Consider the following 27,526-nt stretch of genomic DNA (forward strand, 5'->3'; position numbering starts at 1 on the left):
CATCTGAATAATTAAACCGGTAGCTAATGACATCCTAATGCAGTTGTTATTAATAGTACTCTCACATCTGAAGAGGTTGCTTATGCATATTAATTATGTTTTTAGAAAAGTTTTTTGGTTTTAAAAGCAAGTTTATTATTCTGAGGTAACATCAGCATCTTAAATCTTCTTATGCGCTTGGAGCTGGAGATGATGACACTAACCTCTACTGTCCTATAACATTTTAATATGAATATCAGTCTGAAAATGTTAGCTATTCCATAAGTTATGCCACTCTACTTGTACAAAAGCTTATCTGTAGTTTCTTACCTGACGCTATGTCTGCTAACAACTGAGGTGTCTTAAGTAACCCTTTACTAAGAGCTGGAATTGTGGGAATAGCTGGTACCTAGAGAGAGGGAAAGGAGAGGAAAAAACCCATTATTTTAAACTTTCTAAAACTGGGTATGTTCAGTCATATTTTGTACTGATGATGCACTTATCACCTTGACTCCCCAATATTACTTAGATCGGTTTTACCAAAACTTATACTGAAACCAGTAAAACAATGGCAAAGGCTAAATTAAGCCTGATCTGAATAGGCCCAGCAGGTTCTGATGTAAGTCATACTGAAGAAACTTTGCCTAACTCAGCTTGGTAAAAATATCTCTTTATTTCAAATGAAAAATATCAAGACATCAGCAGGAATTCACACTTACTAGGATCCCTTTAGTGACGTAATTTTTTTCATTTCAGTTTTCTTAGGTATAATCAGCTTACCTTTGTGCTTGGAATTGATACAGATGACTTCTGAGGCAAAGGAATGCTATCAATCAGATCAAAAATGGCCTTGATTTTCTGGTCAGATAGTCTGACATGCACCAAAGGAAGTCCTCCTGACACTTTAAACCTTTAAAAACCAAAAATTAAACTCCATGACAAAGTAGTACATATCAATTTTTGATTTAAATCTTACCAGTATCTATACTCACATACAAAGATCACATGACAGTTAAGCTAGTGATTCTGCAATTAAAAACAAGCCTTGGACTCAGTTTAAGTAGTGCAGTTACTAACCAGTGAAGGTGTCCAGGGAACTACTAGCTAAAATAGGTTTTGTAGACAGTAGTAAGCTACTTCTGTTTCTCAAGTTAATCATAGAATCGTAGAATGGTAGGGGTTGGAAGGGACCTTTAGAGATCATCTAGTCCAACCTCCCTGCCCAAGCACGTTCACCTAGATCAGTTCACATAGGAACATGTCCAGGCGGGTCTTGAAGACCTCCAAGGAAGACTCCACAACCCCCCTGTGCAGCCTGTGCCAGGGCTCCCTCACCTGAACAGTGAAATAGGTTTTTCTTACATTTAAGTGGAACTTTTTGTGTTCCAGCTTCATCCCATTACCCCTTGTCCTGTTGCTAGCTAATATAGAAAAAAGGGTATCTCCCGATACCCACCCTTTAGATATTTATAAATGTGAATACGATCTCCCCTCAATCTCCTCTTCTCCAGACTAAACAGCCCCAGTTCCCGCAGTCTTTCTTCATATGAAAGATGTTCCATTCCCCTGAAATACCTTCAAATTATAAAGTGTAACCAAACCTTTGGGCAAAACACAGTTTTCTTTTCTGTAAGTACAGAGTAATTAGAAAAAAGTCTTTTCAACATTATTATATTACTTTGCCATCCTGGTATCTCTTTCCACCATTGATTTTGCCAACTGTACATGAATATCCATAGGCTGTAATATGTGCAAAGTTGATGGACGTTGAAAACGAGCCTTCTTCCAGTCTTCACCTGCAAACATTCAGCAAGTTTAGGTGAGAAAACAGCACTTTCTAATTGCTTTAATTAAGGCACCATTCAAGTAATCAAATGGTATCATTGAGAAAGGATGAAGAACCCACCCAAATGACAGAAATTTAGAACAATTTGGGTAAAGTATTTTAACAGCTTTTGAATTCACTTTCAGTAGTTCTTAATTCTCTGTTGTTTTACCAGCCTTAGGCCCTACACTACACTAGAAGATGTATTTGAACACATAACCATAAAAAATAGATATATGGTTAGATAAATATAAAACAGTAAACTAGAATTATGTTGTCTGCACACACTTGAGTCTAAATGAAGTACTGAGGCCAACTTTATCTTTGTTTTCCTACACGATAGAAAACATAACCGCTCTAGGCGTTTACACAGCTTGATGGTATTGAAGCACACATGTCCAAACAAAAAGCAAGCAGTTGTTTGAACCAATGCATTTTTCAGAGTTTAATACCAGACAGGTGTATTATAATCTATCTTTTAGTTAACTAATGGGTTTGTTTTCACAGAATCACAACAGTTGGAAGATATCTCAAAAGATCATCTAGTCCAATCCTCTTGTCAGAGTAGGACCACCTAGAGTAGGTCACAGGAACTCATCCAGCTGGGTTTTGAATGTCCCCAGAGAAGGAGATGCAACAACCCATCTCGGCAGCCTGTTCACTTTATACTAATTGCCCCTTGTCCTATCATTGGCCATCACTGAGAACATCCTGGCTCCATCCTCCTGATACCCACTCTTTACATATTTGTAAACATTAATGAGGTCACCCGTCAGTCTCCTCTTCTCCAAGCTGAAGAGCCCCAGGTCCCTCAGCCTTTCATCATAAGGGAGATGCTCCACTTCATCATCTTTGTGGCCCTGTAATGAATTCTCTCCAGCAGTTCCCAGGCCTTCTTGAACTGAGAGGCCCAGAGCTGAATGTGGTCTCACTAGGGCAGAGTAGAGGGGGAGGAGAACCTCTCTCAACCTACTCACCAGACCCCTTGCTAATCCACCCCAGGATGCCATTGGCCTTGGCCACGAGGGCACGTTGCTGGCTCATCATCATCCTGCTGTCCACCAGCACCACCCCCCTTCCCCGGTCCCTTTCCCCTACACTACTCTCTGTAGAAGTTCATTCCCCAGCCTGTACTGGTACATGGGGTTATTCTTTCCCAGATGCAAGACTTTACACTTGCACTTGTTGAATTACATTAGATTTCTCCCCACTCAACTCTCCAACCTCTGCCTTCTTTCCTTCAATCAGTTTGTTAATCACCTCAGTTTTGCCTTTTTTCATCAAAACATATATTTATTACACATAGGTAAGCAGTAAGTATTAAGTAAACAGCAACTACGTTGTTTTGTTACCTGTTCTTCCAAAAAGAAGTTGCACATTTTTTATTTCCACATCAAACTTGTCATAAGCTTTGTCCATGATCTCCTCTAAAGATGAAAAGCTCGAAGCTTGATTACTGTCTTGACTTATGCTGTTCAGCTAAACACATGAAGGACAAGATAAAGTTAAGTCTAAAACTTACATACACATGCTATTAAGTTTAGAGAAGATGAAAAAGATGATTCATAGGAGTTTAGGACTGACATTTGGACTCTTAAAGAGATCTTAACTCATTTTATACTTATAAGTAGATTTTTTGTTTTAACCTCAATACACTTAATTCGAGTTATGAAAAAACAATTTTTCTTTAAACTTTTGCAAGTTTACTGCTGGACTGTGACTAAAATAAATAATTCATCAGTCAGCTAGAATTATATTACATTATTGTGATCTTTCAATTTTATATGAACAAGAGAACCAACTTTCAAACTCCAAGAGAAAAATTATTGAAAAATGTATTCTCTTGTATTAATAAAAGGCTATGATTTTAACAAAAAATAAATAGTAGTTCACCAAAGGTCAGGTATTGCTGAAGAAATCCAATATATTTAATAAGTAATTACAACCATGATTACAAAATGAAATTGTTTCCAGAGAGATTAAGAAGTACAACTATGTCAAAAATAACTTAACAGCTCTGAACACTGAACTGCTGACCCAAATTTATTATTTGGTAGGGAATAAAGCAAGTTAAAAACACACTCATGCAGATCATCATTTTTGCCTTTAGAAAACAAGAGAGTTTCAGATGAGAGCTATGTTAAAAGATAGTATTATTTTCTTCCTCTGAGCTTATAAGGAAAGTCATGTATATACCTGAAAGGTACCAAAGTCCAAAATGAGCAAGTTTGATTTTTCATGGTAGAAACCTGTCTGTGGAACCACAAGGTAGGAAGGCTTCAGATTAATCTTCAAGTCAAGGACTTTCCTCATTTCAATAATGTGAGCTAATCCTTAAACAAAAAGGAAGTAACATTGAAATGCTATTCATAAGGGAAACGTTTGTGCCTGTCAACATAAAAAGTGATGCTACCTATCGGAAAGGTAACACATCTTGAGCAGAGACTTACTTTTGCACATTCTACTAATTTCTCCCTAAAAGCAGTGCTCCTTCCCACAAAACTTCCAGTAATCTACAAGTCAAAAACTCATGAAAAAAAAATAATCTGTTTGTCCAACAATCAAAAGTCAAGAAAATTGTTTAGAAAATCATACTGAAGATTTAAAGACATTTAAGGGCTCACCTCAACTGAGATTTTCTATTATCTTACCTGTAGCAGTTCTTTCCTTGATTTCTTCCAGCTTCATTAATGTGGCTGTTGTTAATCTTTCAAGATCCATTCCCTTACTTGTCTGAAAGAATTCTACCATTGCATTTATTGTTCTCTTTGGAAAAAAATGAGAGAGACAAAAATTAGCAATACACACAGAAATCATAGAATGATAGAATGGTAGGGGTTGGAAGGGACCTTTAGAGATCATCTAGTCCAACCCCCCTGCCCAAGCAGGTTCACCTAGATCAGGTGGCATAGGAACATGTCCAGGAGGGTCTTGAAGACCTCCAAGGAAGACTCCACAACCCCCTGGGCAGCCTGTGCCAGGGCTCCTCATCTAAACAGTGAAAGAGTTTTTTCTTATATTTAAGTGGAACTTTTTGTGTTCCAGCTTCATCCCATCACCCCTTGTCCTGTTGCTAGCTACTATAGAAAAAAGGGATGTCCCAACCTCCTGACACCCACCCTTTAGATATTTTTAATGTTAATAAGATCTCCCGTCAATCTCCTCTTCTCCAGACTAAATAGCCCCAGTTCCCACAGCCTTTCCTCATATGAAACATGTTCCACTCCCCTGATCATCTTGGTGGCCCTGCACTGGACTCTCTCAATAAGTTCCCTGTCCCTCTTGAGCTGAGGAGCCCAGAATTGGACAACAGTACTCCAAATGAGGCCTCACTAGGGCAGAGTAGAGGGGGAGAAGAACCTCCCTTGACCTGCTGGCCACACTAGTCACTCAGTAAAAACTCAAAAACAGATCTTAACAGAACAAAGAAAATAACAGCTGAGAAAGAAGAATCAGAAAAAGAGGTAAGAGTTTTGGTTACTACTTACTGCATCATATTTAATCTCCACAGGCTGTGATTCAATAGTAAGACTCTGGTCAGCAGTACTATCCTCTGGATTAATATTAAATTCTATCTTCAGTAAAGAAGACTTGCTATCCCCTATAGAAGCCACAAGAGATGGTACAATGTTTTCTTGTCTCAGGCCTGTAACGTACCAGTTTTCAAGCTTTGCTTCAACCCTGAAGATGAATAGTTAAATATACTAAATTAGAACAGAGAACAGAGATCCATCTCGGAAAGACAGAAAGACAAGAAAGCCTTTGATAAAGCCAAACATGACTAGTTTCACAGGACTAACGTATCACAGTTAAGAAATTGTCATGTTGCTAAATTGGAAAAATAAACTGGAAGCAAGTTGCTCATGGCAACACAAGGGTGGTATTTTCTTTTTACCTTCTGTTATCTACAAGGTGTACTCAAAACAACTTTCAGCTCATGTTAATTAAAAGAATCAGTTGAAAGAGAAAAGAAAGGTAAAATATTTATGTTACAGGTGAAAGAATGGGAATTTTAATTATTCTGTATTGATTTCAAATTAGTTATGGACTTGTTTTGGTTCAAATGCATATTCTTTACTGACAGCTTCCCTGACAATAGTATTAGAGTCACTTAAAAAATGGCTCTGAAAGCAAGCCATGTGAACAGCATTAAACCACACAGATTTGATCCATTCTTAGAAGTACCTATTAGCAACAGAACATTTGCAGGTTCTGGATCTCCAACATTGCAGTCCCTGACTTTGGGAGGCATCACAGTTTAGGCATAGTGTCACAAGCCTGGCTCCACTGAGATAACTACATTACATTTTTCCAGAAACTTAAAATAAATACAAGTACTGATTCTACTGTTTCAGTCTTGTCAACTAACTTCTGTGGCCTCAACTTATGTAAAATACTCTCAAAGCTCTTTTTAATTTTTGTGATGTATTCATGCACATTCCCCAAAATTTTTTTTAGCAAAAGTATTTCCACAGTTAGCAGCTGAGCTGGAGATCTCATGCATGAAGTCAGAAGACTAAGAAACTGCCAAAAGAAAGCATGAAAATGACACTGACTCATTTTCCAGACACTGAACATCTTAACTCATTGCTTGTAAATTCCAGTAATTTCTGTTTGATATTTCTGGTGTGCCCTCTCTTAAAACATGGGAAAGCAACACATTCAGTAACTTGGCCAGAGTGTTAGCCAGACCATTTCACACTGCTCAGGTATCACTTCCCAGAAGTAATATTCAATCCTTGGATTCAAGGAAGGTATTATTATTTATGAAAACTAACAAATAGTACTCCTTTTTCACTCCATTCTATGTCATTCACTAAATTATGTAACCATAACTTTTGAACAAAGGGCAAATGAAGCATGCCTTAAATTTAAGTGTCAATATACAACATAATGCACTACTCAAGAAACTATTTTCTAAGTTGGAAGAAAGCGGGGGGGGGGATGCAGAGGAAAGAAGACAGACAATTCCACAAAAAGATAGCAATACAATTACTTAATGGCTTGTGCTCCAGGGCGCTGCGAGATTTTGGTACTCAGATCAATTATCTGTATTTTAAGAGTTTCTGCCACATCTTTGTCTTCTTTAATTGTAAGAGAAGTGCTTAATAGCTTCAGTGTCACAACATGGGCAACATACTAGTGAGAAAGATGGAAAATTTCAATTAATCATCTTGATATAATTTTTCAGAATGCCTAATTTCAACAAATCTAACAATCTAATATACTATTAAATGCTATTCCAGTCAACTAAGGTAAGAAACATATCCCTGTGTAGGAAGGAAAGTATAGGATCTGTACTTTCTTTCACCCCTTATTAGCCATTTCTTGAACATAGGACAGTGTGTTTTAACCAATGCAAAGCAGCTACAGTCTGTATTGCTTTTCAGGGTTTGGGGAAGGGTTTGTAAAATGTGAAAGCAAGTTTTCTCACTAGAGTGCTAGCAATATCAATAAATAAAATAATAATCCTATCAAAAAACTACATTTTAGAAGACTGCAAACATGCCTTCATTGTTCTTGCTGCTGAATGTCACATCTCAAACTTGTCAAGTAAAGGTTTTGGCTTCCTGACACACGTACCACTTTATAAATGTGTCAACGAGCAATTGGACAAGTATCTAATAGTACTTCCTATCTGAGTTTGAAGCCTGCACCTTTCTGTAGGATACTGATAGAGATGAAAGCACCTTGACAATTTGGCTAAACTAATAACAGAAGTTTTTCTACACAGGTAGAAACAAAGGGGGAAAAAAAAAAGCACCACTACTGGGCACCGTTTGGCTGTGTCTCATCTCTTCTTTGTTGTCAAGAGATGCTTTTGCTGATGCTTTGCTCTTTTCAATTTGACAGGAAGACAAGTTCATATAGTAACACACAGGCCTTCACATTGCCATTCAAATCTTAACTTCCCTATGTGAGGCACATGGAAGCTTCACATGACTAAATTTAACAAAAATGTACAAGGTTGGAAAAATCAGAGTGTTGGGCTGGGGTTTGGAAAGGCCTGCTGGGAGACAAGATGACATCCTCCTTAAAGGAAATAACTTCATGTAAAAAGTACTCCTGTAAGTGATGAGCAACTTAAAGCAGAACCAGCAGTCATGTTAAGATTTAAAACAACAACACAAGACTGCACTAAAGACAAACATGTTAACAGAAACCTATCACGATCCTTCAAACAAAAGCATCCTTGAAAATTATAAATATTTTGTCAAACAGGAAAATAATCACGTGCTGATGTTCCCCTTCAGAGCTAAAAAAACAAAAGAAAAAATAAACACAAAAACACATCAAAAATTAAAAAGCTAATGTAGAATTCATTTTCATTTATGATTAGTTTTTTAAATTCTTTTACAAGTTGCAGATATATACTTATCCAGTTTCTGTTATATCTAAATCATTTCAGATGAGGGTTCTGCACAAGGTAGAAGAATATGAAGGAAAACATGAGCCATTCTTTCTAGTTGCTGTGTATTTTTAACGTTCTTTGTGCATTCAACAAGTGAGGCATGCTGTTACACACTCTACTGCTTATCTTAAGGCTAACACACATTAGAAAGGTTTTGGTGTTTGGTGGTTTTGGTTTTTGTTGTTTTTTTGTTTTAAAACCATCCACATGAGAAATTGCTTACCTGCTTTGGTAAGGAAAGGTGGTAAGAGCTGTCACTATATCCGATAGCAGTAAAAAGCTTAGCTTTCTCTTCTGGTGTCATAAATTCATCAATAGCTAAAATCAAAAACCCATAAAAACATGCATTTCAGTCAGCAGCAATTTTTCCTCCCATTTGTTTTGTACTGTACTTAAATTCTGCTGCCACATTTCTTTGATTCTTCATACTGCACTATGATCCATAGTGTAAATCAACTTACACAGAAGCAGTCTTCATATATGGAATTCCATACATAGCACAGAAATAAACAGAATTTACAAGACAATCCATAATTCTCAATGATGAAAACAGCTGTGATGAATACTAATAGAACAAATCTTTGATCCAGACAGCAAATCATCAGGATACAGTATGGAGTCATTGTCTATTACACTATAGCTATAAGGTCCACACTGTTCCCCTTACCAAGGTTCTGGAAGGCTTATGGCCATTTCAGAAGAATGTCTTATTTGCCAGATCAAGAGTAGGTAATAATAGAAAATGGATCAATACTGTATTGCACTGTTTACTCCATACTCTCTTCCATAATAGGAAGCAAAACATACTATAGCTTTCTTCTTGATGTATACAAAAACTTCAAGTCTCTATAGAAGTTACTGCATTATAGTATACACCTACTTTCAGGAACAGGTGATTCTTCATCTTCCTTTTTCCTAGATTCTCTTTTACCCCAGAAACCAGCAAACCATCCACCACTTTTTTTTTCTGCTTCAGTGGTCTTCTTCTTCAGTAGTTTTTGTCCCGATCTAATTGTCTAGCAATCAGACATTAAAATACATAATTAATAGTATTACTTAATATTTGAGGTTTCTGTCAATAATGCATACCTGTATGAATGCTGATAACTGATGGACAGTAACACCATCCCACAAGGGACTAAGAGTGCTTTGACTCACCAAACAGAAGCAAAAAGAGGGTCAGGGCACGGAACGTGTATGTGCATGTGTGTGGGCACATGCATGTATGTGGAAATGAGTATGTGTTATTTGCACTTTGGACAGCCTTTTTCTACACACCACCAGCATTTAGACTACAAAAAGGCAGAAAGTATTTGAAAAGATCAAATAAGTAATTGCATTCCTTAAATCTAGTGGTAACAAACCTGAACACCTCTACCAGTACACATATTTAGAACTTTTAATTAGTACTCAGGCTTTCACTTTGGATTTTAAAAATCAAGGTCTGACCACAAACATCTCAAAAATAAGCAGCTTTTTTTCATCTTCATTTTACATACATTCCAAACATGTAGACAAACACTGAACAATTCTATGATGCCACTACAGAGGCTAATTTTCATGTTCAGAAAAGAGCTACCAGTAGCATGCTTCTCAAGACAGCTATTCGGAGCTTACTGCGAACGTGCCAGGTGTTTTTGATCTTAACTGCAGGTACAACATTTTTCCATAACAACAGGCAACTTGGCACTAAGTGTCACAAATGGCTTCCAAAATTAAACGATTCTCTCAAAGTGGTCTCTTAAGTTTGGCTGTCCTCTAACGAGAGTGAATCTAAAGGTGTTGGCAGGATTGGAATAGCTGTATATTTTTCAGCTTTAACAGTGGTAGAACCAAAGTAAAAGAAAGAAAAGAATGATTACATTGTCCTTAGACAACTGCCTGAATGGTATCAAGGGCATAGCAGCAATACTGTCCACACACACTGGTAGGCTTTTGGAACTAGTTTCGAGTTTGGAAAATGATTTACTCTTGTCCTGTCCCTATCATATTACACTCATCAGCATAATATTTTTGAAGATATTATCAAGACAAAACTATGCTACTTAAAGTGACAGAATATTATTGAACAAAAATGATTTCTTACCTCAACTTGTGCTTGTTGTCTTGCCAAGATTATATTAAAGACATCAAGCTTTCTTTCTAGGTCCTGTAAAAATGTATGATGAAATCATTTGCCTCAAACATACTTAGGAAAGTACAAATTCTACAAATTCTACACCACTTCCTTCCTATTTGCTCTGCAATTTCTTTCTAGATCCACTCCTTTCTTTCAAGGATATATGAGCCTGCCCCATACTCCCCCCAAGTCCAATAGAAGATGAAAATTGATGTTAAGCAGTGTATTTAGTTTTTATAGATTAATCTTGCACTTCATTGAATGCATTAAAGTTCATTAATCCAAAACCTTAAAGAATTTAATTAAATGGCACTTTACTATAATTTTCTTTCTTTACACAACGGGTTACACAACTTCAGATTAAAACAGTATTTCCAAAGAACTCTTGTGCTCTTGTAGAACAACTAATCTTATTACTGCCATCTATATTTAAAGATTTAACAGTGCGACCAAAACATATCTTCCCCAACGAGAAAAAAAATATATACCTGAATTTGCCTCTGTGCTTCTTCTGACAGTTTACTCTGTGTCAGCTTGTTCTTGTACATATTTTTGTAACTCTTCAGAAGCTGCCTATGCTGTTTTATGTTACTCCATGACCACATCCGAGTATGTCTTCTGATGTGAACTTCAAGAACACTGTTACCTGCGTATTTCCACCTACGATAATTTCACATTTGTAAGCAATTTCTTATTTCATTTGTGCATTACAGTTTAAAAGTTGCAGAGATATTCCTTTAATATGCAAACACTTTAACACTTGTCATTTCAGTAACTCTGTTAACAAAAATGTTAACGGTTTCAACATCACTTTTGAAAAATCGACGGAAGGCTTCTACTTAATGCCTGGAGAATAGTCTGTTGACTTCTGCTTGTTTACAAATTTGGCCTGAAACAGCGTTAAGTACACTTAAACACTTGGATAATCAACACCAGTTAGTCCTCAAAAAAAAAACCCACAGAAACATTTACCAGCTGGAAATGTTAGAAATTTCAGTTGACATGTTTCCATTGTAACGCATTTACCAATTTTTTTCTATAGTCTTTCTAAAAGTATCATCTAATCTCTACAACAAATAATGACATTTTGTTCAGAGATTCTGGGGATCAGTGTTAGCTTTACGAGTTACATTTTCAACATTTGGTTCTTTTACATGTTCTCTTCTGCAAGCTTTTTCTACTTGGCTAAGCAAAGCTCTGTCAAAGTTATAATGGTATAAGCTACCTAGAAATTACATGTAACCACAAAGGACTGAGAAGAGACTGCAGAGGACTCCAGCAACTCTGCAAGAGTGCACAAACATACATAGCTTACCACTGTCTGGCATTTTTATGCAGAGAGACATTTGGTCTAAATCTTCTGTAAGGTGCATTGCGAACCATGTAATCTATGGACTCCAGAAGGTCTATCATGCTGAGGTACTAAACAGAAAAATTAGCTTCTTAGTAGAGGTACAGATTATGATGCCGTGGTGCTTAAAGTACATCTATAACATTGTCTTTGGTATTCCCCAAAACTATGCCGAAATTTAAGCCTATACATTTTCCTTAGTAAGTAAAAATGGACCAACTACATCCACTGCTCTCAAAGGACATCACTATATGAACTTCTGGTTCCCCTGAAAAACAAAATCAACTTATATCTCTGTTAGTCTGCTGAGCACAAAGTCTCGGGCTCTCATACCAACCATATTCTCTTCATTTGTCAATAAACAGTTTCCACAGTTTTAGAACTGACTTTACATTAGTTAACCTTATTAGCACTATCCTCAACTAAGATTACATTCTGACATCAATAAGAGTTCAAAAGCTATCTAGCAAACCAACTGTAAATTATTACTGAATAAATGAAAACACTAACATTGCTTGGGAGCTACCTAAATGAGTTCTTTAATACTTCAACAGGCTTTATTACCAAAGATAGTATACTTCATTCCTTCCCACTATTGCTTGTACCTTGGCATCTCTGCCCTTAAAATTCTGGCTTACAGTTCTATAAGATAGGGGTTACTCATAAAAACGATTCCATTCTCTGTGTGGATTTCATCATTGGAAGGGCTTCATGCAGATTAGACAAGTCCCAGATTAGAGGGTCCATAGATAACAGGATGTGAGTGTCATATCTATCACCATGAAGCGGCTGTTGCATAAAGTGCAAATGATCCTACACTTTTGCCACAGTTACTGGTAAACAGTTTAGATGGACTACTTGCATATAAGCAGAAAATTCCCAAAGAAGAATAGTCTCCACCAACAAAATCCTACTTCATCATAAATTCTGCAATGTGTGATAACAGATCCCATACCAACTTACCTGCGCTTTCGTGAGTTCAACAACAATTCTCTGCACTTCTACATTACAATCAAGCTTGGGAGTTTTTAGTTCTACTTCTGCATATGGGTTTATATACAGTCTGGCAGAGGCTGATATTGGTCTAAAAACTTAAAGATAAAAAACTTGAGATCAATTTTATGTTACTAATTCAAATACAGTAAGTAATCTTACAGTACTCAATTCCAATGCCTAATATAATCAGCCACTTCGTACTGGCGTATGGTCCACAGAATCGGGATGCAATTCTAACCAAAATTAAGATCATCCAGCAATAGGAAAAAGAAAGCACACAAGCTGTAATATGTTCTAGTATGCTTCAGTTTTTGTAAAATAAAGTTAGTATGAGCACATCTGAATCATCAGGTCAGGCCGTTGTATACTAACACACTCAGAACAGTTTATATTCACTCATTCCTAGCTTACTTACTATACTGGTAGTCTTGAGGCTGGTAACCACTACACGGAATTCCTCTTTTCAGCTGATCCTGTAAAGGAATATGATACTGTCTAATACTGTCTAGCAAGTGGTGAAGAGCATTTTTTGTTCACAGTTCTCTAAGCTCTGAGTAGGCCAGTCTAAGTTTATGTGTATCTTGCAAAAGCCTCCTCCCTGTAAGTGGGAAAGCTAATACAGCACAAGCATTTATGAGTGAAGGTTAGTTCAGTTTTTATTCAACTTGTGTCTAAATCTTTCAGTAACAACTAATGTGTCTTAATTTAGAAACACACACCTCATGTGTACATTGAGACATGTAGCAAAACATATCAAGCATTTGTTTTTAAATTCCATAAAATACCAGGAGTACCTATTTATATTCCACCCTTCCTCCTTTTTAGCATATGAGGCCACTGGAGCCTTCTGGTATAAGAGGAATCAAAGACAAAAAGAAGTCAGGAAGATAACAGAGCAACCCAAGAGGCCCGAGAAATATCATTGTAGAATTGAGTCTTAATTCAAAATGAAGTCTGTCTGATGTTATAATTTTTCACCAATTTATTGAGAATGCTATATTGGTACCCAAACATTTTATCTGGTTTCAGAATTGCAATGGCACAGTTACAGCAGGAGGTTTACTTGTAGGAAGATGTACATATTAGCCATTACATGAAGGCAAATTAGGTTCTTGTTCCCATTATATTTTATAAAGACTATTGAGTTAAAACATTCTGCAACTACAGATTTCTTCAACCTAATCCTTTTCTCAGTTCCTTATTTTAAAAACTTGTTTTCATGTCAGACCAGGTACACTTTGTCATAAAATTGTTTGTATTTCAATATATTTCCTGTCTGCTGATCCATATAAAAAAAGTTAAACTTTAAAGATATTAGATATAGAACAGCTAATCTCACAACCAGCCATATAAATATGAAGACTGCTGTACACAAGTAAGTTTGCTACCAATTACATAGCTTCTTCTTACTATCACATAGATCAATTACATACTGCAATAAACCTGATTTCCTAATAATGCTGCTTAAAATTAAGCAAAGCAGCCTGTCTAGACAGAAGACCTAGGCTGCCATGAAATAAGCTACATCAAAAGTGACACATTAAAATTATTCAGGTATTTAATACAGGTAATGCTACTAAACAAGATATGTTATTTACTATTTGTTCAGTTCCCGCATTGGTTTTAAAATTCTTGAACAGTAAGGACTTAACAAGTGAGAGAGTAGATTTACACAAGTAATCTTATGTCCATGATGAAGAATCTTTTCTGATTCTGATCTGTTCTGAGCTTACTCCTGCTCTCCCTCTTTTCTCCTTTAAGCACAAGGACGCAAACATGACTAATCACAATTGACAAATTTAAACAGAAGTCATCGAACACTCAAGAGATGCAAAAAATCCAAATAACGGAGATCATGCCAGTATGCAAAGTGATACTAGTATATAGCATCAGAATTGCTAAGGATTTCAAGAACTGGAAAAACTGCAAGTAGTGAGTTGCTTAAAGTTAATAGGTAATCAGAATACTGCATACTATTTGCTGCACTGGACGTGCTCCACCTCAGCACTCAAAGAAAACTTAACGTGGGACATGACACAGGTTTTGGAACAGGTTTTGGTTAATTTAGCCAAATCCATTTTAGTCATGGAGGACAAAATTTCCAGTTCTTTCAGAAAGAAACTGTTGAAAACTTGCTTGATGATGGACTAGAAAATGGTGCTTCTAGAAACATAAAACTTAAGTTCAACAAAATCACATCAATGTCTTCACTTGCACTTTAGTCAATAGTAAACTGAAGTCTCCTTGAAAAGGACTGAGATTTAAGCTGTCAAACAGTGGCAGATAAGCCCACAAAGCCATCTGTCCACAAGCGGGTCAAGGACTGATTCACAAGGGATCTTTCTAATAGTGCTGGAATAACACAATCAAAGCATTAAGACTTTTGCCACTGCTAATTGAAACTATGTATTCATTTGTGCTTACATTTCAGCTCAGGCTGAGGTAAAACAGAGAGAAAATCCACAGTCAGGTAATTCTGAAGATTCCCACAGCTAAAGTAACTTGACTATTATTAAAAATACATTAGCATTTCTTCTAAAATAAAGCCAGAAATTGAAGTGCTCTGAGGAAACTTAGCTCTTCAAAGAACAAAGCAAGAGACTTCAGAATGGAAATCAACATATTCATAGTATCTTCAACATACAATGAATTTACATCCCAATTTTGAGACAACAGATAGTCCTCTACAAGGACAACCAGAACAAAAATAAAAGGACTTATGTTTCAAGTCCTACATAACAGACAAGATTCAAACATTAAAAAATTAGCTAGTTTTAACCACTTCACAGATTTGATTCAATCTTCTATACTAGTACCAGACTCTTCAGGTTAAGTGTATATTTTGTTAAGGAGAGAATAAAACAAAAAAAAATACACCTGTAAAATATAAGAACAAAATAAAAAAGGAAACATATAATATTGCACAAAGACACACAGAACACCTGTATAACTTTTAAAAGATGAGTCCAAAATGTACTATTTGTTCACAGCAATTACCTATTAACACCAGAAACAGATATACACTGCACATCTGATCATCTCATGGAGAGATGAAATGAGATTCAGACAAGCCAACAACAGTAATCAGATGTCTGTTATTCCAAGCAAAGTGACTTGTTTTCATGATCTGTTCTTAAGTCTGCTTTGAGAATCTAGAATATTCAGCAATACACTGCCCTAAATCTCACTAGAATAAATTGTTTCTCATTACCTAAAAATGATCTCTTAACCAGATGCAGCAGCCATCTGAAATACACTTGACAGTAACATTGTTTTTGCAACTCTGAAGTCCTCAGCTGTCACACAGAAAGAGGATGTGTGCCCTCAGCAACAAATTATGTCTATATAACTGCCCTGTTCATACTGTCAAAATTCCCAGTTCCTCTTCTGAGAAAGTAAGACTTCACAGCGATGAAATCAAATCAAAAGTAGTACTTTACACACAGTATTACAAGTTGCAGTATTCCACTACTCATCTAGCTAACAGCAACCCAAAACATGAATGAATCAGAAAAAAAAATAGACATAGACTCCAGGAAGCACACACACACAAATTTGATTTTAGTCTTTCCCTGTAATTACCACTTCAAAATCTTCACCTCTCAAACTCTCTTATTTACCCTCACTGCCCTCATGCTGCCTCTCATGTTCTGCACTGGAGTACCATCATCTATTTCCTTAGTCCAGCTTCATGAAGCTGAAAATAAACATTTCCAGCTTCATCTTTCCCACATATGGTCTTGCTATTCAGTCCTATCGTGCGTTCCACATTTAAAGCTGTGACCAACTAACTTACTCTGCTATAAGTCCACAAAACTTTGCCAAAGCTACTACCCATAAGAGGAGTTGCTGTCTTAAAGAAATACTATGGTAGTCTCTGTGCAGTTTTTTTGTTTCTTTGTTTAACTATGGATACCTACATACGCAAGTTTTGGTTTATTAAGAACAAAAAAACTCTGTCTTTTTCTTTTAATATCTTGTTCCTCTATCTGGTTTCACTCTATCAGCTGATTTCAGCCATGCAGTTTAAACAATCCGGGTAACACAAGTAATACAAGTTCTTGTTCTAAAAAAGATCTAATATCTACATTTTTTATTAATCCTATGCTCAGTTACAATTTCAATCACAGATATTAAACTGATAAAGACAGACACTACACTTGATCAATACTTTTCAATACAAATCACTTTTCGTTACAGTATCTATGTTACGGCTCCTATAGCCCAGAGGTTTAGTACACAGTACTGGGGTAACACCATGAAATAAATATGCCAACAGAAAATTATTTTACAGACACAGCTTCTCACCATTTCTAAAACCTGTATGGGTAGATAGCATATGTAGCTCTCAAAAAGAAATATTATCTAGCTATCGGTAGTGCAATGGATTAAGATATGACCCTGGTATCAGAATACAGTTGACCGTTAGTGTGAGGAGAGAGGTGGAAAATACTTGTTGTATTCAAAACTACACCATACTATATAATATAGTACTGCTTAATGCATTTTCTTCTACATTACCAGTATTTGTTCACGGGAGCCATGATAATACATTTTGCTGTGTATGTTCCAATAAGCACTGAGGCTGTCCAGGCACAAAAGCTGCACAGGAAAGAAAACATTCAACAGATTCCATAGTCAGTATTCAACACATTCTATGAATTTAGCTTTTCATTTGTGAACACAGAAAACAAGTGAAAGCAGGTAAGACAGAAATGCCACCTTTAGCACTGAGATGTATTTATTCTTATAATACTATTTTTGAAGTGGGAATTGAACTGCTAAAAAGTAAGCTTCTAAAGCATACAAGTTTATGCACATCTGTTAAATAGGATTCTGGATTGCAGGGGTGAGGGTACACAGAAAAAACATTTGGCCTAATAAAGAAACAGGGACTACTAAATCCTTCTTATCTTGTTCCTATAGTTTCTTAGATCTTTGCATATTCCTTTTAGCATGGGGTTGCAGGGCAGGAAGAACAAACAGACTGCTTAGCTACCAGAATCTGAATTTCATTAGGCATACAGGGTAGGAAATGGCAATTTGACAATCTATTTGAAATCGTAATTACCACGCACACTTGCTGTATAATGCATTTAATGAGGGGATTGGTGCTTGCATTCAAGGGAAATTATTTAAACCACGGAGTTGAAAGTTATGCCCTCTTACATAAAGACAGCAATTCGTGCTCTACTTGTGTTTAAACATACAACAAAATTAAGATAAACAGGTGAATTTTAAGTAAATTATTTTTCCATTTTTTATTAATAACCCCAGACCACTTCTCACCAAACACTTGCTTTCTTAACTTGTGTAGGAAAAAATAAACCACATTACCTTGTATATTATTTTAGCTGCTTCATTCAGAATAGAAGGTGTCCAGTTCTCATTTGTTGTCTAAAATTTCAAAATAAAAGTCATTCTGTGCATCTTATTTAACACATTTTTTATTTATTTTATTAGCACAGAAGGCATCATTTTGTTGCCACATCATAGGTTGCATACACACAAGTCAAAATCCAACATAAAATTAGTCAGTTCATTTTCAGTCCCTTAACATCTAAGGAAAACAGATGAAATTTCCATTTCTCAAAAGGCCTGGCAAAATAGTACATTCTGTATCATCATGATATAATCTTTTCCCTAATTTATTTGGTAGGCCTGGATATAACCTGCCCTATGAAAGTAAAGATATTCAGTTTAAAGATCATTTCAATCATAACAAATCACTAGAAAGTGTAACATTCCTCAATTGTCTTCCCTTCTGCTTGCACAAACTTCAAGTTCTATTTGCACGAATAAAATATGTTATTTGCTGCCAGCTGTCCACATACTTTCATTATATTGTCTTTATATGTTACTTTTCCTTTCTGCTACAGACAGACAAACTGAAAACACAAGAACATGCATGCACACACACATTACCAGTAAACTAAGCTCGCCCAATGTCATTCCCAAGGAAATTGGACACTGTGGATCTGTGATCTATAAAATAGAAAAATAACAGCCATTTATTTCTCTTGCTGCAAAAAGGATGTATGATTTAATAAAGTAGACTGAAATTCTGAGCTGTTTTGAGGATCTTCCTTTGCTTCACTATCCTAGCTGAAGCATTCTTGGAACCTCATAAATTGGGCCAAAACTAATATGGCTGTAAAGACTCGGGACTTCAAGATGAATACTTCCTTTTGGCTTCTTAAATCTTCACAAACAAAAGAAGTAGGAACTACAGAGTATCATATCCTCAGTCAGCTATATAACTGTATGACTTCCATTCCTCCCTTTTTTAATTTAGCGCCTCTGAATATAGCCCCCAAATAGGTTTAGAGAAAGAGTCTATATGCAATGCTTTTCTTTTACATTCAATTATCTCATCACAAACTGCTTTATTTTCCTAAAGGAAGCTGGAAGCAGGCTGGAATAATAACAGTTTGGTTCATATAAACAAATGTTCATAAATTAAGCATTTTCAACTATTTGCCTTTCAACTCATCTGTAACTCCATCAGTTTCAGCCATACTAGACTTTACCCAGGACACTTAAAACTTCAACTGCATACACTAACATAAGATGAACAGCCACTACTCACATTTAGCAGGCAAGACATCGCTGGACAAGACAAAAAAAGATAATATCTAGTTCACATATCCAAAATATTTGGGGCTTTCAGCCATATCAGAGGTACTTCATTTGAAGAGATGCAGAACAACTCACAGCAACGTGTATATGACTGCACTGGAATTCCATTTAAAAAGAAGAGAATATACTCCAGATACTTACATCATCTTCATATTTAACATGAATGCCTGTGATTTTGACTTGCACATTTTTTATAACTTGAGTCGCAAGCTTTTCTAAGAAAGTATCTTTCTTCTCCTCCTTCGGTTTGTCTAAAACAGTAATTTTTAAAAAGTCATCTTCAGTGTAGCAGTTGCATCTTGAGTTTAACCACATCAACAGCTATACTAATGTAAATTTGATGTTTACTCTATTATGAATAATTAACATCTAAGTTTTTACTTATTTAGATTACATTCTTACTTTTTTTTTCCTTCTCTGTACATACATATTCTGAAGATGTGATGTTAGCTGTGTGTTCAAAGCAAAATCTGAAGAAAATGTACATCTAAGTTTCAGCCAAAATGGTTTTGTCTATAAATATATTAGAGAACTTGCTATATACTTCTCCTCACTCCTTCAAAGGTAAAAAGTTCTCTTTTAAGAGTCCCTCATCAATTAACAAATTGTTTCAACAAGCAAATAGGTAAGATGGTATAACTTAGCACAAAACAAACAGGTGAAGATGACACTTGCACAAGTGATCAGTACATTAGAGCTTTTACACAACACTACCTAAGAAAGTTAAAAAGCTACTATATCATAAGTGAAATCAAACGGTTCTTCTGAAATACTCCGTTTTTTCCACATTGGACCTACACTGTGACCATTTAAGCTAGGTCCACTGAGACTTTGCTATGCCATGGAGTGATACTTGAACTTTTGCTGAATCAAAACTTGTATCAGAAGTTGCACACCCACAGAAGCTCAGCGTTCCATTCAAGACAAATGTATACATGCTGAGGCAGCAGGAAGACATAGCTCTAAAAATATTATCTTAGACTGAGCATGTTAATGTTTTACCTAAAACACAGCTAAACAAGCTGTTTGTTGTCTAGCTATCTTTACAGGCTACCTTGTCATGTCAGAATGCACCTTACAAAGTGACTATCCCAGTGAATTCCACACATCAGCCTACCAAGCTTGTACATTTTTGTTGGAAATGCTGCAGATAGATCAAGTCTAAGAAACATTGGTGACTATTCAAGTAGAGAGAAAAAAGGACTATGGATTTTTACTAACTTTAAGGTTGTACTCTTGAGTTTGACTTACCTGACATAAAATTGTAACTGTAACTTTTAAAACATGCAATACAAGCTGCACCCCACAGATATATAACTTCATACATCTTACTATAAAAACTGTAGCTTACAAAGTAAAAAATTATCCTAAGAAAAGTTCAGGAGATTACCTTTTAAATTAAAATACTTCACTACTGAACACAATAAAGCACTACTTTAGTCAAGAATATATATTTCAAGCAAAAAATTAGTCAGGAACTCAGAAGGAAACAGAACATTGTACAACTTTAGTGTGCACATTTCCTCCTGTTAATCAAGCCTTCACAATTTCCACTCCCTATTAACAGAAACCAACACAATACCGATAAATGGGGGAAAAAAAAAGAAAAAGGGCAGGAGCCCTTATCACAGCTTCATGACCTTAATGTGCAAGCAGAAAAGCCATAACATTTTGCCAGATGGACGCAGATACCACCAGCAATATGATACCTTATAAAGCTTATCTAGGGTCCCCACAAAGCTTTATTCCAACTACAAGTCTATGCTGCAGCTTTCTCCAAGATCAAATATGTAACAATAAAATCACATAGGCTATGACAACACATTTTTAGTCATATGCTAATTTGAACACCTGCATGGTTCAGAATTTATGGACAATGATTGGTGACTTGGGGAAAAACATAATTTCATTGATGTTAAATTATCAGTCATAACACTATGCTAGCTATTTGGAAAGAAACTAAAAAGTACTGAAAAAGACTGCTTACTGCTATTTCATCAGTGTAGTATCAGATTTATTTTATATAGCTGCTACTGGAACATTACAAAAATTAGACAAACAGATCTCTTCCTCATGCAGTTTTTTCCAGTAGTCACAGTGAAGTGCCTAATAAGATTGTACATTTTTATTAGAAATGCTACGAATAGCTCAAACTGAGGAAACAGGCACAGCTATCCAAGCAGAGAAACAAGGACTCTCTTTAGACTTCTTGAATGGATAAACAGCAAAAGAGAGCTCTTTACAACTTACGTCCTCTTTCAAGTAGGAGGAAAATAGGTATAGGTGGATGAACAGGAGAAAAAAGGGTATAGGTACAGATTTTCCAAACCCAAGGAAAACAAATCCAAACAGAAAACAAAAAAAAAGTCTGTAAATAAATTAAGAGCCATAACTTTTACCCACCTTTTGAGTGATCATGACCTTTAAAGGGTCTCTTAAAACGCTTTTTATACTTTTTACGCTTACGTCCTTTTTCATTGCAAGCAATTTTTTAGGAAAAGGATAAAAAGCAAGTTAGTAAAGCAGAAACGTAAGAAAGCATAGGAAAAGTTGGAAGAACACTTAGCTTGTCTTCAAGCGGAATGCCTAAGTTCTCATTTAAAGCTTTTAAAGAATTCCAGATGTGTTAGGGAAGCAACCAGTTATTTCTCATAGCACAGAGACAGATTTTTCATCATTCCAGTATAGCTAAATTCACTTTCAGGGAAGCCTTCTTTGCCTTTTTGTTGGGTTTTTTTTTTAAGAAAGTCATTGAAGTTCCAAGCCCAAGTAAAGTAAGCAGCCAGTAAAACTTTCAGTATCCAAATTTCTACTGGATCATCGTCCTGCCAACTGTAAGGTCAAGGCATTGAATTCAACTTTCATATATTCCTGATGTAATATCTCAAGAGTTTGAGGAATTACAAATAATCACCAGGCTTCTCAGCAAATAAATACACAGACTTCTTCACGATTGTATCGCATAACGTAATTTTAGATGACTTCTTTGTACGTAAGAGCCAAAAACAGAGCCAAGACTGCTTCTTAGAAACCACGGTAAGTTTTTCTGTAAACCAAGTGTTTATTTTTAATTTAAGAAATTCAAGCAAAGGCCTTAGTTTCATAACTGAACAACTAATAATATATACATGTGGGGTAAAAAAAAAAAATGGAAATTTGAATCCATCTATTTGAGATGCACATGGAAAATCAGAAAGTACTGTTCAACAGTATTGTATGAATGAAAGAATACCAGTAACTGCAAAGAAGGCATACAAAAATGGTGATTCTTTAAAAGCTTTATATGAAATTAAATTCTATTATTTACACACAAATTATGACCCACACAACCACAACCATTTCGTGAATTAAATTCACACTCACATTTTTCCACATGTCTATTAGAATCAAACCAGTTTGGTGAGTTGCATTGTTTCTTTCCCCTCTCCAGCCACATAAGGGGCAAGAAATAGGAAAAAAGGCTGTGTGTGCTTAACCTGTAGCATGAGAAGGGTGTGTTCCAGTAAAGCAAGAAGGAAGCAAATACACCTGTGTATTTAACACTAAGGAAAAACTTGATTTTTATCTAATTTGCATGTCTGTTCAAATCAAGGAGGAGAAAGATTTCAACCTGTCTTGCAGGTAAGGTCATCACCATAAAAACAACAAAAAGGAAAAACTATGCCAAATAGAAATGTTTTATTTTGGATAGTTCCTGTTCCTTTTAACAGTGTAAGTAATCCTCTATAAATTATATTTTCAAAAGACAGTTTCCTTGACTTACTATTGAACTTGTAGCTCTCAGGCTTCCTCTTTCATATATGACAAAACTAAGACAACATAACTTTCCTTATAGATTACCCACATTCATTACTATGAGAAACTAAATGTATGATTTTAAGCTCATTCTAAAGCTCTACTCCGATAAAAATCCACTAACTAATTTTGGCTAAGAATAAATTTCTGAAAATCTGCTTCAAGAAGATGAAAACACAGCAGGTACAACATAATAACAGTTTCTGTGAAATTCAGTTGAAACTGCTTCCTTGCTTAACTTGAGACCAATCCAAATAAACAGAACCAAGGAAAAGCATGCTAAATGCCTTCAATCTGCCATGGTTCCTTTTGCTTGCCCATGGTTCCAAGGCAGCCCGAACTTCCAGTACCTGAAGTCCAGACACCTTAGGTAAGGATAATTAGCCTCTATTTGCAAAATGCCTAAATGTAACATTTTAAAATTATAGTAGAATGTTGTTAGCATTTTATAAAATTATTGAGCTCAACATGGCTGATGGAAATCTTTATAAATGGCCTCTTAGTCTCCTTGACCAGTTACTCAAGGCAGAACTAATATCTTAGCAAGTTTCCACTTGAATCATTAAAACCTTAATTCTAGAACCACCAACATACGGATGCTTACCAAGCAAGTCTTGTTTTCTCACCTCACCACTTGGCTGCTTGGGGAGGGGAGGTTGCTTTTAAAAAGGTAAGTGGCATATCCATCATGCACGTGCAAAATGTAACTAACTAGGCATACCCACCAGGCTTGGTGTCCTTGTAAATCAGACTCTCCAAACCATACAAGGAATCTTGTGAATGGGTGCCTTGGTCCACATGGCAGCAAATAACCGAAAAAATGCATTTTGTTTAAAAGAAGGAAATCAGCTCCTGATTTAACATTAATAGAACTCATATGACAATTAGTACTTCCATGCCAGTATCCAACAGCTAGAGTCACTTCAGAATATCTAGTTTCAGAGATTACCTACATTCACAAATTACACAATTTTCATTTTACTTATAAGCAACAAAAGGTAAGAGTTGCAAGCTTTTGTCTCCATGTATGAGTTTTTAAACTCACTGATTTTAATAGCTTAGAAAACAGAAAATAATGTTTTGTCAGCTTGTGTCAGCAGAGCTTGGTATCACTTCCCCACACTACACTAACCACACAGTGATGTGATCATTTTGCTCATAAACAAGGTTAAAACTCTCTGAATATTCCTTTTCCCCAGTATGAAGTAATAGCTGCAAAATTCATTTACTGAAGTTGTCCTAGCTCTCACATAGTTTCTGGCATATTAAAGACAAGAAATAAAGCAACATTTCTTTCTTCACTGTAAATGGATGGCCAGATTGCTGTTTGAAGGAAACTGCAAATATACATCTCAGCAAAGCAGGAACAAGACAGTAAAGAGTCCTGTAACTGAAAAACTAAATAAGCAAGGAGAGTACAACCCAACTATCTTTTTCCAAGTGTTCTAAACATCATTTCAGTATTTTCAGTATATTTTCCATACCAAATGATTTGCAGTATTAAAAGTATCCTACAGATGCATCTTAAGAACCATTGTATAACCCAACAAAGAGGTCTCACATCAGAGGTCCCACATCACTTTTTCTTCTACCATACTTGTCACTCGTTCTGAGCTAGGCTTCTGTCCAAACATGCCTAATTTATAGTATAATTTTGTTAAAGATATTTGTTACAATAAAAATAAACAGCACAAAAACATTAAAAAGCACAATAAAAATAATTAAAAAAAAAAGAAATCCACAAATTGAACCCTGTAAAATGTTTAATGTCCCAGATCAAAAGTTTAAATCAAGTTTTTTATGTTCACGTTCAATTGTCTTCTTGTATCACGCATTATTTCCTGCTCAGGAGAGTCTTACTTCTAAAGCCAGACAAAATGCAGTACATCTTAAAAGGATAGCAGAAGCCAAAAGAAAAGCATGACTGTTGAAGTAAAAATTTACAAGTCTTACCACTCTCCTTAAAGTTTCCTTTACGTAAAGAACAAACTGCCACATGCACTTTAAAACACATTGTTAAACACCTACCACTGAAGCTCTAAAGCAAGATAATAACATTAGTGTCTGTCTTGGCTCTGTTTCCCAAGAGCTTTAAGAAAAAAAGAAAAATACCAGATTACCAAGTTCCTATTTCCAATGGAAGCCAACTGGATAAATGAATGGTAAGCAAAACAAACAATATATCTTTCAACCTTAACAGAAAACAGGGTTTTCAAAGCTACATTAGCTAGACACATGTAAAACCAAAATTTATTGTCAATCACACAACAGGACTTTTCCTTCATAGCACAGTCTAAGTCGTCAAATTTCAAAGGAGATTTGCATTATGAACTCAGTACCTTTTTCTGCTGCTTTCTGTAAGGCTTCTTCAATTCTTGCCAGTTCCTTCTGTTTATTATCCTGCAAGTATTTTTCTTCCTTCTCTGCATCATATTTAATGCCTGCAAGCCAAGTTGAGACAGCTTTAATTGTAAATTGCAAGCTATATAATTGCATCATCAAGCATTACGTTGAAAAACACCTCAAGATAAATGCTATTCTAGGTTGAATCACTGAAAGCTGCATCAGCCTCTGAAATTGTTGTTTTTTCACAGTAAGAGAAAAAAAAAAGAACACGTGAACATTTAAGCATTACTTCCTAGAGAACCTTTTTGTGCAAATTCAGACCTGTGGTGGTCTGTGCAAAACAATGCAGCTTTTAAGTTCCACTTACATGTATATTTGACACTCTAGAAACTCGTAAGTTTTCTTAATATACCAGAGGGAAAAATCAATCAAGTTCTCTTGATCCTCTTCGCTATTGCTAAAAAACAGTTCTAATGGAATTGCTACTTTCAATTGTTGTCAGTTAGAAGCAGATGAACTACATCATGCAACAGCCAGAAGATCTAAACCATGCCAGAAAAGCAGATTGAAGATAAGCATACTTCAGAAGAAACTTGGCTGTTGAACTTGGAATTAATAAAACCAAGTTTTTCCGTAAAGGCAACAGATGTTTTTTCTCCCACCCTTCTTCCACTAACTTGCCAGCTTTTGTCTAGAAATTTCCCAAAGGAAACAGAAAGTTAAAATGACAGCTTACGTGAACTACGTGCTCTTACATATTCATTTACACGGCACTCTTAGAAATTTTTCTTTTCCATTATTCAGCTATGTTGTTGAATAGTTTACGTACTTGCTCCAGGAACTATGAGAAGATATAAGCCTTCTAGAGTTGCAACAACTGCCTCACCATAGAGATTCTTCCAAGGAATTTTCAGAGTAAGTTTATCTAAAGAAAGCAGATAGAGTTACACAGAACAAAAATCTATGCTGTGCTTAGTCCAAACACTACCTGCATTTGTCCTGTATCTTGATGTCCTAAACACCTGAGATGGTAAGGAGACTCCATACAGGCCTAAACATTTTATAAAGCCTTGAAATGACAAAATATAATCCATAGATTTAAATCAAGAAGATACAGTTTGAGTCAGAAGACTTCAGATCAAAATCTGACATCATAACTGGAGTTCCAATTCACTTGGACGAACATGGTTTTTCCCAAGGAAGTAGAACAAGAAATACAATACACAGTCATTAATGTTTCATGAGAAAAAGCAATACTGACCATCAGAGAAAGGATTTTAAAAACAAAAAAAAACCCCAAAAATACAACAGATATCTAAGAGTTTCTAAATCCTTAGCAAGTTTGCCAGTTTCAGGAATCCCACTTAAATTCTTCATATTCCTAATCTGTCCTTTAAAGAGTCACAGACATTCTGCCTATACTAAACAGCTCTCTTGATCATCCACATATCTGAGAACAACTTCTCAAACATGTTTTTCATATCAGTCTGTAAAGTTACACAAACAAAGCTCGCCAAATAAGATTTTATTATTTATCCAGGGCAGTCACGTTAGACTTCTGTACTAGTTTCAACAGCACATACTATTAAAGAAATCACTTCAGAAAGCTTGACAAAAGAAATTCAGAGGCAGGGCTGACTTTAAGGCCTATACTAAATTTTCCAATTCAATACTCACATTGAACAAAAAAACTTACCTATCTGACCAACTTTTATTCTAAAAGGTACATCCAGCTCACTCTGTAAAGAAAAAAAAGTATTGAAGAGATCCATCTATTTTAAAGATAAGTTTTTCTACAGCAAAATTACTACCTTCTGTTAAAACTATTTTCCTGGAACTGAAGTTCCAGAACAGAAATAGTTCTCCATATTACAGAGATTTAATTATTTAGCAGTATTCATGTGACCTTAGGAATCCATAAATAAGATTAGGCTTGTTGAAAGCCTTAGAACAAAGCATTTATACTTATATATAGCTTAAAACAAAGCATTTCTGGCAGTTCTCTCCTACAAGTATGATTAGGCCTTGCTCAAAAAGCTACTAAAAAGTAAAATTTCATCTATA

General features: G+C 35.7%; 1 protein-coding gene across 3 annotated transcripts in view; it reads right to left on the minus strand.

The window, feature by feature from the left end:
- Positions 1 to 27,526, minus strand: part of VPS13C (vacuolar protein sorting 13 homolog C) — a 97,328-nt gene that overhangs the window by 65,383 nt on the left and 4,419 nt on the right. For all 3 annotated transcript variants that reach the window (XM_062000380.1, XM_062000381.1, XM_062000382.1), the window contains exons 3-24: positions 27,159 to 27,201; positions 26,292 to 26,387; positions 25,456 to 25,557; positions 19,463 to 19,572; positions 18,608 to 18,667; positions 18,020 to 18,079; positions 17,204 to 17,284; positions 13,098 to 13,155; positions 12,650 to 12,777; positions 11,651 to 11,757; positions 10,824 to 10,995; positions 10,303 to 10,365; positions 9,097 to 9,232; positions 8,440 to 8,534; positions 6,801 to 6,943; positions 5,293 to 5,485; positions 4,456 to 4,570; positions 4,001 to 4,137; positions 3,157 to 3,283; positions 1,658 to 1,775; positions 760 to 889; positions 310 to 388 (exon numbers count right to left, since the gene is read on the minus strand). In XM_062000380.1, the coding sequence (XP_061856364.1) occupies positions 310 to 388; positions 760 to 889; positions 1,658 to 1,775; positions 3,157 to 3,283; positions 4,001 to 4,137; positions 4,456 to 4,570; positions 5,293 to 5,485; positions 6,801 to 6,943; positions 8,440 to 8,534; positions 9,097 to 9,232; positions 10,303 to 10,365; positions 10,824 to 10,995; positions 11,651 to 11,757; positions 12,650 to 12,777; positions 13,098 to 13,155; positions 17,204 to 17,284; positions 18,020 to 18,079; positions 18,608 to 18,667; positions 19,463 to 19,572; positions 25,456 to 25,557; positions 26,292 to 26,387; positions 27,159 to 27,201 (2,353 nt within the window). The remainder of the gene's footprint in view (positions 1 to 309; positions 389 to 759; positions 890 to 1,657; positions 1,776 to 3,156; positions 3,284 to 4,000; positions 4,138 to 4,455; positions 4,571 to 5,292; positions 5,486 to 6,800; positions 6,944 to 8,439; positions 8,535 to 9,096; positions 9,233 to 10,302; positions 10,366 to 10,823; positions 10,996 to 11,650; positions 11,758 to 12,649; positions 12,778 to 13,097; positions 13,156 to 17,203; positions 17,285 to 18,019; positions 18,080 to 18,607; positions 18,668 to 19,462; positions 19,573 to 25,455; positions 25,558 to 26,291; positions 26,388 to 27,158; positions 27,202 to 27,526) is intronic.

The sequence above is a fragment of the Colius striatus genome, chromosome 7 (genome assembly GCF_028858725.1).
Source record: "Colius striatus isolate bColStr4 chromosome 7, bColStr4.1.hap1, whole genome shotgun sequence".
NCBI classification, from domain to species: domain Eukaryota; kingdom Metazoa; phylum Chordata; class Aves; order Coliiformes; family Coliidae; genus Colius; species Colius striatus.